The sequence below is a fragment of the Branchiostoma lanceolatum genome, chromosome 2 (genome assembly GCF_035083965.1).
Source record: "Branchiostoma lanceolatum isolate klBraLanc5 chromosome 2, klBraLanc5.hap2, whole genome shotgun sequence".
Lineage (NCBI taxonomy): Eukaryota > Metazoa > Chordata > Leptocardii > Amphioxiformes > Branchiostomatidae > Branchiostoma > Branchiostoma lanceolatum.
The window spans coordinates 33429233-33443686 of NC_089723.1; the positions used below are offsets into that span (position 1 = coordinate 33429233).

A 14454-nucleotide genomic window follows, 5' to 3' on the forward strand; every position below is an offset into this window, starting at 1 on the left:
TTCTAAAGCCCTGTCACAGGAAGTGCCACATCCTTTACTGATTATTCTTCCCTGATAAGTAGGTTACAACATTCAATTAATCTGGTATACAGTTGAGTGATCTTGAGTATGAATCACGCTAAATTTCGACAATGAAAGGATAAGAAAAGTTTCGGCGACGACAGAAAAAGTTACACCCAGTGGGTGCAGTTCTTATTTGAGTCGCTAAATGTATCGCTTGTTAAGAGTGGCGCTTTTCTGCAGTTCTTCTGAATTCCGCTAAAGCAAAACTCCACCCAGTTGTTAGGAATCCTGGCTTCAGCTCTGTCTTCACCAGAGTGACGAGTTGGCGGGAACTTCAACTTATCCAGCTTTTCTTTCTTGTCCTTGTACAGTGTTTAGAGCCATGGTTGAGGTTTGAGTAAAGAAGGAAGAGATAAACAGTTGCAATCAATCAAGTATGTGAAGATGGGATTGTGCGGAGGCACTGGTGATGTGGTGGTTTGCCCCCCTCCCCACACACTCCTAAAAGTTTGGTATCCGTCACGGCGAGAGAAGAGGTAAACGTTACCATAATGCAAGAGCAAGGTTATTGACCCATTATGGAACAACACAAAAACGTGAAACAAAGTCTGGGATTTCCCAATGCTGATTTTTTTTATTATTAGTGAACATATTTATGCGAAAAAGAAAGTACCATGCGCACTACTAGCACCAACTAGGCACAGCCTCATTACCCTTGAGGGTACCTACTGGCTGAACTTCAAGGTGAACATTCAAGGTGAACATGAGTGATTTAAGTTCTGATTTGGTCAATAATGTAAGGAGACAGAAAGGAACTGTCTAAACTAGAAGAACATCCTACCTGACTGTAAACTCTGCTCTACCCAGGCCCTGACTCTACCCATATTCTGTGAAAGTTGAAGTGGATTCTTACTGAGAGGTAACATAACATTTCAACGTTAGTCATCGGAAGTAGCAAAAGTTAAGTCATATCTGTAACGTAATTCTTTTTCCTCATGCAGAAGTTCTGGAAGATGACTTGATCAGGAAGATTTAAAACATGTCTTTCTCCGGTAACGCTAATGTACTCTTTGCTGCTAACTTACAGTTGAGCATGTCAGACACACTCCACCACAGATAAAACAACAGGACATCCATGTTTTTTCTCAGAAACGACGTCTTTTGTCTATCCTTCTCATCATCTCATTGTTATTTGTAGGAGATGTTGTGAGAGATAACGCATGTGCCGTCTGACATGTATCCCAAACAGTGTCTGGTATTTCGGTCTTCCGTTTGACATTTCCAGGCCTAGCTGCAACCCAAAACAACCCGGCTGTATGTTTATTGATACCACAGGTGTCTTTTGGCAACTGCCGTCCGCCGGGGTGGAGAGAAGAGCCAGCCAGCCCGCCGGATCTGACCTGTGACCTGGAGCGGTGCATCTTCCATGGGGCGACACACCTGTGCCGACACGCTGAGGTACAGACAGGTATGGGGAGACACGGACAACATTTAAACAGAGCTGGGCTCATCCCGGGAAACCCTGGTCTGGGTAACATCATCTGTATAGTAACCGCTGGCTCAATCTCTGGCTGAACCATGTATGAAAAGATTCAGCCAGCGGTTACTATGGGGGATGGTACCTAGGCTGGGGTTTCACGCTCAGGTACAGACAGGTATGGGGAGACACGGACAACATTTAAACAGAGCTGCTCGGCTCATCCCGGGAAACCCTAGCATGGGTATTAAACGGTTACTATGGAGGATGGTACCCAGGCTAGGGCTTCCCTGTGCCGACACGCTCAGGTACAGACAGGTATGGGGAGACACGGACAACATTTAAACAGAGCTGCTCGGCTCATCCCGGGAAAACCCACGGTCATGGAAGATAAATCGTGTTCACATATCCGGAAAAGATGGAAGCCATTGATTATTTGAAAAAGATCAGACACGTTTTATTTTAGCCTTCTCACTGCTGACGTACCCTTTTGGCACCAGATTTGTAATCGGTTATTGGGTTAGGCAGCAGGGAGAAGGTTAAACTGCCATTGTCAGAAGGAATGAAAAAATGTATAGTCTCAAGATGGAGAGTAGGACTAGGACTCAGGAGCACTTTTCCCATCTCTGACATTTTTCCACAGGATTGCACTACTTGTAGTTAACAGTATTGCTGTCCTCCACCAAGACTTCGACTCAATTAAATTAAATCTCGTGTATGTGAACATGTGGTCTCTATCGAGAGGATTTTAAAAGATTATACAAGGGACTGCCAAAACATTGGTCATATTGATTGGTCAGGTGTCACTTGTAAAGGTTTGACTGGACATTAGAATCCTTCCTCAGTAGGGATCTGAATTTAAGTGCATCACAAATATGAAGAAAGGAGTTTTAGATTCCAGTTTTTGACTTTACCATTCTCGTGATCTAACGTAAAATTCCACTACTAATAACTATTGACATGCGGCCAAAGTGCATAAGAATTCCGGTACTTTTGGTATGGATGGATTTTTTGTTCACACCTTTGTAGTTTAGGTATCCATCTGCCTTGAAGTGGCGCATTCCTCGGCCAGTGATCTACTCTGCTGGGTGACTGTTTCCACGAAGCAAAGCAGACTAAACATCCACAATCCCGTTTTTATCATATCCGCATGTTGCAATAGTTGCATGTTGCTTAGACTGTGTAAAATGTTCAGTCATTATAACGTTGAATGCTGTAATTGCAGCGGTGTTGAAACACCTGCCCACTAGTTGAGTCTGACAAGTCCCCTTCAGTCTGCACAAATCTATACAAGAGCCAATAGCTTCTCACACCCTCACCACAGTTGTTATTGTGAATGAACTGTCCCCTCTCCAAGCTCCTCCCCTAAAGGCACATCTGAGCGGTCCCTGTCTGCACAGTCCCTGTGGCAGTTGGCAGTCGGATGTCAGCGCGGCTCCTCATTGTTGTGAAGCCGCTGGGGTGCGCCAAACTTTCTCAGCCCAAACTTTCTGCCATTCTCCGCTGTTTTTCACAGCCCAGTGGCTGCAGTAATTGCCACCAGCGGGCCGAAACCCGGGAAAAGTATTGATTTCTTTCTCAGCCAGATTTATTCTTTTCTTCTCGCCTGAAAGGGCGGTGTAGTTCCGACTGACCTCCCACGCCACGCACGCCGCATACTAAAGATGGCATGAAGGGGGCCGATAACGACCCGTGGTGGGAGCCAAATCCCTGAATTTGCACCCACCCGACTTTTATCACCCAGAAATTGCTGGAAAAAGTTTACGGCGAGCGTTTTTCATTCCTTCCAGCGGACGCGCTTCCCGGGATTTGACAATATCTGATTTGTGCTTATGGCTCTCGAACCGAATGCGCGGGCGCTGACATTTACGGTGAGAAGTTTTGCTCTGCTGGACCGCAAAGCGCGCCGATTGAGTCTGGCCGCCCGGCTGGAACCCGCCTTGCGATGATAGATAACGCTGACGCAGGTGCCTAGATCACTAGAATTTCTCATCCACAACTTTTTTGTCAATTTTTGCCGCCCGGCAAGTAACTCACCACCCCGGTCTGCACCAGAGGGCACACGAGCACAAATTGGGGGACACGCCGTAAACCTCTCCCCTCGTTCCACGGTAACGCACCCTTTATGCTGCCTGGCACTTTTATAGGCATTGAGATGCAAATGCAGCCAGTCAATGGAGTCTTTTCCCCCACCGCCGCATGACAGATGGGTGTAACAGCTCTATACGGCTTGTTATTGTGACACCTGCTGACTTTCTGGCCTTCCCCATACAACTCAACCTCACTTCCCTCGCATCCGCCAGGACTCCTGCAGCGCACCACTCCTGTGGTCTCACTCCTAGCGCCCCCACCTCTCCCATCTCCCTCTCCCCACATCCCTGCCTCCTTCCCTACTCTGTATACACTAAACCAGTCAGCTGGAACAAAACACTGGGGATCTTTCCTCCCCTTGGAGCTCCACCCAGTCTGGATGCAGGGCATGCTTCTATCTGCTGCAGCATCCACAGAGACATGATCCCCTCCGGGATGCCCTCCTTAATTCCTGCCACTGCTCCTTAAGACTTTAGACAGCACCTGTCTTGTATCTTTCAGGGCTGTATGGGATACACCCAACCTGGTTCCACTAACAGTGCCAGGCAGCAGACCCTTACCCAGGCCTCAGGCTATCACCGGCTGCATGCATTCAGCACATTTCAACTGTGCTCACCCGACCATGCCACCGGAACAAGAGTGCCCCCGGCCAGTTAATTCCCCGACTCTTACCGGCCTTTTCTTTTATTTCTCGTCTCTCTTTCTTTCCAATCACAGCAGACAAAAAAAAAGTTTCTTGCACGGCGCTCTGTCTGTCCACTCAACGATCTTGGCGCTAGCGTGAAATTAAGAATTGAACATTAAGCCCGCCAAGCGTTGGTGCATGGAGGACGGGAAGGCGGGAGAATAGCAGATCCCCTCGGCTCGGTTCCGCTCGTCTGCCCCTGATTCTCATTAAATGGGCCGGGGTAACGTGATGGTGCTGGCAGCCACCGGAGCGGAAAAAATAGAGAGAGGGCAGCCAAGCGGACGTGATCGTGTGATACAGGGGTAAGGGAGACTGTTTCTGCATTCCTTCCCGTGTTTTTTTCCCAACTTTCCTCCGTGCTAAACTTTCTGCGGAAGGTTAGAGACCTGCGAGACCGTCCCCGCATGCGGAGGGCTGTTCCAGTGACCACTGTTGTTGGACATCTTAACTAGGGGAGACACCAAGCTGCCAGGGAAAGGTAGTCTGGCCCATGTGGCCCTATCACAATTATCTTCTGACATTTGGCAGTTGTTTCAGTTTTCCTCTTTAATGCTGAGGGCATGTGAAGGAATTCCCTCACTAATCCATTCAACAATTCATTCTCCACTTCAGCTTTTTTGTTTTTTCCAGGCCAGGTGACTATATTGGAAGGCAGATTTGAATTTTTCCGACCCTACTTTTTTTCCATCAATGGTTTCCATTTTGACCCATCGTTGAGATATCCAAAATCTTTGACCCACTTAGACAAACATAATTGCTCGTTATTTCCAAAACAAGGTTAAGTGAAATCGTAGTGCCAGTGCCAATATAATGGCTTTAAATCATGTCACAGTTAGATCCTGTATTATTGGAATACCTTTTCCCAGAGGAGACAGGTTTAGGCTAGGGGAAGTAATGTGTGACTGTTCTGATGATTAAGGGTGATGTTGTTATTATTGATGCAGCAGTGTTTTCATGTCAGTTTAAAGGGGTTGAAGATATGTTTTTTCTTAACTGCTTAGTGGGTATTCGTATTGATTTGTGTTTACATTCTTGGGAATACTGATTATTGATTTATAAGTAGTGTTTATATCCTGAATTACTTTGCCAGAATTGTGCTGGAAGGTAAAACAACCTCCCCCCTGAGACAAAGTGGGCTGGTCTGTGTAAACCCTTAGGGTCAATGGGGCGTCTCATATTTTTGAATGAAAGGGGTGATTATTTTGGCAATGGAGCTGCAAATAGCTACACCTGTCAAATACATCAGTTTGAAATGACTGCAAAGATGGATGAAATGATCTTTAGGCTATCCTCATGTGTTTTTAAATGGGAGGCATTGTGAGATTCTTTTTTTGTGTGTCTTTAATGCGGAGAAACTTACAATTTTCAGTGACCTGTGTCTTGAGAATCTTATAATTCCTCACTTCTGAGATACATGTATGCATTGTTTTGATTCAGAGGCAGTCATTGTCATACTAGTAATCTGCTCATTGGCTACACCAGTTTTGTGATTTGGTTTTAATAAAACTGAGTCCACTGTTCGCCCCCAAGTTTTTAACACTGGCAAGGTGTGTATGTGGGTCTGGGTAAGGAGGAAACGGTTGTGCTGCTGGTACTAAGAATAGTAAGATGTCTGTTTCTTCCACATCTGGTGTGCAGCGAGTGGGGCGATCTTCTCCTCCTGAAACTTACCATTAGATTTAGCACTGAAATTTTACTGATGAATTTATTAGATTTTTCAGTAATATTTCTGTGCTGGATTATATATATAAGATGAGATTTTTTCTCCAGGAAAAGTTTGATTGCCTACCTTTATTACTGACATGAAAAATGGAGGTATAGTTTTTGGCTTGTCTGTGTGTCTGTCTGCCTGTGTGTCTGTGTTTCCGAATTTTGTAGTCAGCATAACTCAAGAACCTCTGGATGGATTTCAATGATATTTGGTATATGGGTAGGTCTTGGGATGATAAAGGCCAAAGCTGGTTTTGGGCCCCCTGGTATGTGACCTTGGTACTGCAACAGAATGGTTTGTATCTATTGTCCTGGACGCGCTATGGTCTTGTTTCAAGAGGAGGGTGGTGGCAACCTGAAATGCAAGATCTTCTGTAACTGTGTGCACTTGTTTCATGGTAGGAATCCGTAGGAATGTACAGTCACACCACTTCCACTGGAGCAGTAAACTGAAATGTCCTATTGTCTATTGGACTAAGACAGGTTTTAGCTGCAGAATGGCAGATATTGCAATGACTCAAAGTAGTGATCCTTCTTTTTTCTACCCTAAAGTGAAGTCTTCAGGCATGTCAAATTCCTTGATTCACAATTTGTAAGGGACTTTGATAGTGCTTCAGAAAGATGATTTTTTACCAGGGACCTTCCAAAGTTTAGCAAAGAGTTTTTTTTTTTTTTTTAATCCAAAGTTTATGTTTTGTCAATATTTGCTGAACGGATGCAGATATGTATCATGCCACAATCTGTTGAGGAAAGAGAAAACCACTGTGCGTAAAATTTTACGCCAGAACCCAGCCAATAGATGGCGGTGTGATGTGATGGAGAACGGAGAGATTTGTCTTTGTGCGGTGCCATTAATCACGCTCTCAGGGTGACGGGGTTTTGGCCAGCGCAGGTCGCTAGGGTGCTTCTAACGAGCTTGGTCTGATGACCCACACGGTAACCTTTTGCCAGCTTTTTTCTTCAATAAATGTCATGTTCTATCAGGCAGTGTGCTAAGGGACAGCCTAGTTTGCATTTTTCACAAAATTGATCCCATGGAATTTTTTTTCCTGACCTGTTGTACAGTGTTGTATTGAACTTGATCTACAAGCAGATGTAAGGACCCAGCTCCTTCACTGTAATTATATGCATGTTTTTTCAACATTGGTACTCTTTTATCGTGTTGTATTTTTTTCATAGGAGATTACCATTAAGAAAATAAAACACAAGATAAGAGCAACAGTGTTGCAAAAATAGGCCTAAAACACCAAGAATGAGCCAGGCCCATACATCTGCTTGGAGATTAAATTTAACTGTCTTAAAACTGTAGCACGGAAAAAGGGTTCATTTTGAAAAAGAAGAATGATGTCAATTTTCAGAACATAATTGGCACAGAAATGTCATTGAATGTCAGTCAGTTATCCACTTTCATTGGAATTTGACAACCATTGATACTGAACCGCCACGGACAAGTTATAGTGGAATATTGAGCAGAGTGTCTGACATAGATTTGTTCAGACCTCCTTTCCTCCACTGAAATGTTTACATCGGATTTGTGCAATAGACCAGACAAGCTATCAATATTTGATACCCCTAGTCAAATAGAGGGAGGAGACATTTTTAGTAGGGTTCCACCCACCCTATTCTTCACTGTCCACGCCACATGCTTATCTCTGTAGGGACTGTTCTGGGGTATGGAGAAGCATCTCATGGAACAACAGACCTGACGATAATATCTGATAGTTCTTATAGTTTTCAGAACAGCCATACTTGTGAGATTGCTGTCATCAAGGGAGCCCAAAAAACTACGGGTGGACCGAAACTAGATTAGCGAAAAGCTATTCCAGATTTGAGACACAATTAACTTTCTTGTAGCCTGGACCTTGTGAAAACATGATTAAAGCACGCTAAATTGATTTTTGGTGCTGCATTCTCCACATATGACCTTTGGCATCTCTCATAAACATGTTGGGTTAACTTCACAAGGCAGAAAGTCCCCAATTATGAATGTTAACAATGTGTAAGTGAATGAATCTGTTTCAGCTCAGAATAACCTCCTGTAAAGTACATGTATACTGTTGAGACTCTTATAGTTGGCTTGGTTACATCAGCCACAAAGGTTGTTTTCAGCACGATACAGGTTAAAGAGTTATTGTCTGTGACGCAATTTATGAGATGATGGAACAAGTATGTCCCTTCTGAAAGAAAATAATAGCAAGACTTAGTAGAAGAACAGTGTGAAAGATGGTAAAAACTAGGCTAATCACTGCCCAAGGCATAAACTACTGTAACAGCTAATCCTTTTTTGCTATTCTTTAACTTGTGTTCATATACTAAGGTGTCATCCTGTATTCTTTTCATCTGTCTATTGCCACTTTTTGCACACTACGTATTTTGAACGTTATGTTGATTAAGGCTAGCTATAGACATCCAGGTACTAAGATATGCAAGGTAACAGTTGTATACTCGAGCTACTGGATAGATTTTGACTGTTTCCAAAATTTATCAAGTTGCTTGAGTTTGATTTTAAACCTTGTTGTTACCTTGCATGTTTTGAACGTTGTTTGTCGCAATCTGAACTGTTGATGTTTCAACCTGCGAGTTAGTAACAATAGCTCTATGTACCTGTGCTAATGCCTATATCCTGTTTAGACTGCACTCCAGAACCATTGACCTGGAACCACCTGTATGTCTGTTGTGCCCTATTTCTAAAAACAAGTAAGACAGTTTGCTTTCTTGTTAAAGGTCCTCACTTTTGAACTGCTCTTACTATAAGTTACTCAGATGCAAAATTTACGAACTGTTGTGTTGATGGGAACCAGAGGAATCCACCTGTTTAAATGACTTAATATTCATTGCTTGATTTGATTTGATTGTCAAGAGACTAAATAGAATTAGATCCAGAGAATCAATTAATTATGAATTAATGACGTAATTAGGTATCGCGTATCAGATCTGATATGAATTATTCATACATTCAGTGTCACTCATTTTCCTGTCAGAGCACAAGACGGGGTTGTATTCATAAAGTAGAAAAACAACATTTATTAGAATTTTTTTATTATTCTTGACAAATGAATATCAGTGGTAATTTTGAAAGTTGAGTCCTCTGTACAACCTGACAACCAAGACAGAAAATAGAAGATGGACTTAAAAAAAAAAAAGTTGCATCCCTCTCCCTCAGTTATTTTTGGTCCAGCCCATTCATATCCAGACTACATAGCTCTTGTTTATGTTTAGTGTTTTTCTAGTCGTTGCTCATGCGTAACTCCCTGGTATTATGAGGTGGGCCCTGGTATTATTTTGTATTATGGCTAGCAGTAAGAAACCCAAATTGCTTGTGCTTTGTTTATACATTCATAGTAGTTTTATGAATGGAAACATTGATATTAGTGTTTAGAGAGCAGAAAATACAGATATAGAAATATGATGATGATGATATAGAAATATGTATGAATGGAAAGTATTTTTGACCCAAGTTTATGACAGCTGTAAAGTATTTGAGCAAAGAGGGACCCAGGGACCTCTCTCACACCAGCTTTGTAGTCTCAGGGTGCCGTCAGTTTGTCTGAGACAGTTTGGAGAGTTGTGTTGAGGTGTGAGCGGCGGTGCGTGCAGCCAGGAGAAATCAGGTACAGGTGGGAGAGAGAGGTTGTTGATGAGCCTGTGAAATACAGAGCCGCCAGACTGTGTCAGTACCCTATCACAGTAGCCGTAATTCCCCGATAACGGGCGTGACCGCGGGTCACACCTTCTTCTCTGCCCGTGACGACGGCTTTGATGGAGTGGCCCCGAGCCGTGACTGCGGGCTTTGGCCTTTATCGCCCGTCCAACAGGGCCCCTTGCCATAACAAGGGGGTATGCTTTTACCGAGGCTGGAGACCAGTGTTGCCTTTATCTAAACATCATGTCTGCATTCGGAGATCTCTTGCAAGTCAGCTAACTAGTAAAATGACCCACTAAAAGGTACACTATATTACATCACTACTATACCAGTATTCAGAACTCATGATACTTCTTTCATCCACGGCATCTTTTTTTTCAATCAATATTCTCCACAGATATTTCTCCTGAGAAACGCCAAACTAAAATATCCCTTGTGAATAAGATTGAACAATCACATGACATGACACTAAAAGTAGTGAAACTCAATGTTTTCACTGACCATCATCACTTGTTTGGATATTTCCAAAGGTCTGCATATTGATTCATTTTGATTTTATCTTAAAAGTTAGCAATATTGAGATATCCGATTAGGTTTGTGACCCGAACTATTGATAGTTACATTGTCCAGTTCATGACTTTTCTCAATCTGCAACGTAACATAATACATGTATAAGTATTAGGCCAGTCATTATCCTGTGTTTTGACTTTTGTCATTTCTTACTTGCTGGAATAAATAAAACCTTTGACTTTTTCACCTTTTGATCAGACTACTCAATGCTCAATATACGTTGTACATTGGGATGTTTCCTTGTACGTTCGTCCCTAGCATTTTGTCACTAAAAGCATATTCAGCTCAGCTTTGATAATGTCCTGTTGTTTTGTACCTTGTGAATTGTATTGTTAGGAAATTAGTAAATCCCTACTAATCTTTTGAAATCTTAAAGCAATAATTATTTCATATCATTTTCTCAATAAGAGGATGCTTGTTGAAAAGCCCAGACCCTTCATATCATCAAGAATTTTTTTTTAAAGAATTCTGAGAAATTGAAAATAATGGTCTTGAAATATATGCTTATCTTACAATGTTCATTTAGCATACAATGTGCCCACAACACCTATTGTCTTTTTAGGAGGAGAGCCCGCCCTAAAGGGCTATGGAGAGAGTCATTTTTCGAACATTTATCATGATCAAAGATTGTCCTGGCTGGGTCCTGCCATGTCAGAATGGGGTGTACAACAAATTCCAATTACAAGCTAGCCATAAATGAATAGTGGGGAAGGGGAGCCTAATAGATTGATGGACGTATGATCAAAGAGGTTGCTATGGGCCAACAAGTTGTTCTGGACACTGTCCAAGCTGACAATACCTTTCACTTTACATCTGCTACCAAACAGCCCTCATATACACCACTACCAATATTACAACCTGAATGAACATACCATCTAGAGATGTAGACTAGGGCTCTAGCCAGCACCTGTTATTCCATCACTTGACGGAATTTTGTGGGTGTATATGATGGAAAAATTTTAAGACCAGTCCGTCAATCTTGACAGACAACAATAGGTGAGTAAAGGTATCTAAAAACGTCCAAATTTCAATAGAATGACAGAAAGTTGCATACAATGAGTGATTCTTCTTTGTAGGCTCTTTCCGTCAATAAATTTAAAGTGAATGGGAATTGGGATGATGGAAAAAAATTAAAGATGCCTTAGAGCTTTCATGTCGAGTTTTTTTCAACTTCTGTTTGATAAATTGTGGCCGAGTCACAAGCCACTGTGCTGGTCACATTCCAGCTGAATGATGTTCACAATATCGTTTTTAAAGTCATCTGCCAATGTGACTGGGAATGCCCAAGTGTAACATACACTCTTGGAGGCTAAAATTATGAAGGAACGGGTTGTTTGTAGGTCAGCAGGAAATGATTGACACCTGCCAAGGTAAATGTCTGTCGGAAATGGCTGAAAGAAGTCCATTGGGACATGAGCATTTAAAAGCCAATGAAGAAATGGTCTCGTACAAGAACATGCAGAACACAGTAGATAATCCATTTAGCCAGGTAATATGAAATGCAGTCAAACCTATACAAGTGATCTACACAAGCACCACTGGCTGATGTGACAACGTTTTGGTGTTTCCTTAGAAAATATCTCCCAATGTCATAAGCATTGGGAATCCTGTCTACAGTGACCACCTGTCTAAATTTTGTCTGTCCCCTGAGTGGTCTTCTTGGGCAGTTTTGACTATGCATGAACTTTAATTTAAACCTTATATTACTTAGTTGGCAGAGTAAGGGGATAGGTATCACAAGCCGGGGAACAGGTGGAACAAGTGACATCTATGTGCCAATGTCACAAAAAGTGTTGTGTATGATACAGTAGGCCAAAGTTGTCAGCCAGCCTGGCAAGTAAAGGTTGTTTTTAAAGGGCAAGAGTCTTACATTTTATAACTCGCATCACTGCCATTGTGATCCTTCTTCTTTTCTTAGACTTCCTACATTGCTGACATCTAAACTTGTTATGTTTGAGGTACTATGAGTAGAACTTTCCTTCCTTTCTGATGAAGGTACAGAGTACATGTATGATGAGAGAGGTTCACTCCTGGCTATAACACAGCTCATAGATAAAGGAAGAGTTGTCCTATTGTTTGCTGAATATAACAAATTGAATGATGATGTGTGTAAAAACCATGTCAATACAATTGTCCTGAGTTTGAAGTGACTAATAATAGATGTCTTCACCCATCAATATTGTCGAACCCCCCTACTCCTTATGGTACATCCCAACACTATGAGTCATGGCCAAGTAGTCAACAGAATTTAACACACATTTCCAAGCATTCCAGACATGCATTAGTAACAAATCTTGCCTGCTTAAATCATGTTCCAAGGCTGTTAAGGGTTAGAGAAATTTTGATGGAGGAGAGAGGATGGCCTTTAACAGCAATGATAGTCATGGACCACCCTAGTGTATGAATGTATAAACATTTTGAAGTACTTAGAGGTGAAATTACAGGTGATACTCTTGCTAAGAGCTTTGTGAAGGAAATGTTTTCAATGCGAAAGGTTATCACTGGAAAGTCTTTAGGGTGACGTGCGGCAATGGTCTAGCGGTTTGTACCGTAATGATTCTGGATATAAACCACGGCGTTCCCCCGACTCCCTGCACAGGTCATGCAGGGCGACTCGGCAGACACCACCACCGGAATCATCGCCCAACAATGGAAGCGGATGCGGCGAGACCTGGGCGACTCCGCCAACCACATGCTCATCTCGGACCCCGCACATGCCCAGAAGGTCCTGGAGGGCTTCCACGCGCTGCGGGCAGACAAGGTCTTGTGTGACTTTGTCATCGTGGCAGAGAAGCAGGTAAGGAGTGATTCCCTGTGGTTGATATAAGGTCGTTTTTTTTTTTTTTGGAGCAAGGCTCAAAATTGTCCCGAAGCAGTTTCATACTTCGGTTTTTATCCCCCAAAAAGTAAAATGCACAAGAGCCCCAATCTTCAGAATTTTATTCTCTGTTGTGAATGTAAAGGGATTGGAAGAAAATCTTGGCATTTTTTGTTAATGTATACTCAAGACATTATGATAAATTTTTAGAAAATTTTTGATAGCACCTTTTCTTTGCTGTTCAATGCAATATCTTCAAGAACATTTTAGAACGTTTTTATACCCCCAAATGAACCAGACAAATGGCTGCCTATGCAGTGAATACATTATGATAATCAAACTTTTGTTATTTCTCTATTGGTCATAAAGTTTGTGATGATCTGATTCTTTACCAATATTTGTTGATGCTATTCCTTTTAAATCATCGTTAAGTTTAACTTAGTATATATTAAACAATCAACTTAACACTTTTTTTAGAATAGAATGTATACAAACTTTTAAGTCATGTATATGCCAAATAATTGAAGAAAAAAACGACAAAGATTTGATTTCTTGAAATTAAAGAAACTCCTGAGATTTTTGTTATTCTACCTCCCTCCTGTTGCTCAGTAGATCTTCCATTTCCCAGCGATGCCATGTGGGACTCGGCAAAACTCGATCCGTCCCCCGATTGATATTGACTTTAATTAGTTGAGATAATGGTGTCATTAATGTACAAGTTGTTAGAGGAGGACAGACTTTAATGGTTCTTTCTGCGAGCCTGATGACAAATCTGCAGCTCATTTCACACCGCCGCTCGCTGTGATCTGCTTCATTTGCGAAGCATTGAACACTTGGCAAGGCATGTATCCCTCTTCCTGCCCTGATTAGACAGGTCCGAGGGGCCGTTAGCGCTTCTTACAGGTCAACACTGGCACCGCTGACTGTGACTTAGCATGTTCTTTATACCCTGTCTGTCTGTACATGTTGGCATACTAGCATTTCCTAACAGTTTTTTATGTGAATCTTGATCAAATCTAATGTGGTAAATACTTGATAAGAATAGGGATGTAGTTTTATTTCAGCAATCAAGGGCTACTTTTCAAGAGCAATATGGACATAGCCTTTTCTGGTGAATCCATGTCTTTTTTGATTGCTTTACTGTTCATTGACTAACAATGTATAAAGTTGGGCAAAAGAATTATTTTGCATCATCTTGACTATCCCAGAATATTTGTCTTTTTATTTTCATTGATACCCATTCTGACTAATTGAAACCGTCCTAATTTCATTTTGTTTTTATTCATCACAAATAAACATACAATCTCATGTGCGAAAACGCTACAACTTTTCATTTGCAAACTGAATTCAAACGATATTTTTCTTTTATTTGGTGATATTTGTTGACAGAATTACATGTCGAAAATAGGCTATTATTTCATTATTTCATAAATGAATAAGAATATTAAATAGAT

The 14454-nt window shown here is 41.8% G+C and overlaps 1 protein-coding gene across 6 annotated transcripts in view; it reads left to right on the plus strand.

The window, feature by feature from the left end:
- Window positions 1–245: 245 nt before the first annotated feature.
- The window catches only part of LOC136428738 (kelch-like protein 14), a 33646-nt gene continuing 19437 nt past the window's right edge, over window positions 246–14454 (plus strand). Inside the window, exons 1-4 of one of the 6 annotated variants that reach the window (XM_066418464.1) lie at window positions 246–539; window positions 871–922; window positions 1339–1471; window positions 12782–12979. In XM_066418464.1, the coding sequence (XP_066274561.1) occupies window positions 1430–1471; window positions 12782–12979 (240 nt within the window). In that variant the 5' untranslated portion in view covers window positions 246–539; window positions 871–922; window positions 1339–1429. The other 5 variants (XM_066418467.1, XM_066418465.1, XM_066418466.1 and 2 more) reach the window with 5 other exon arrangements.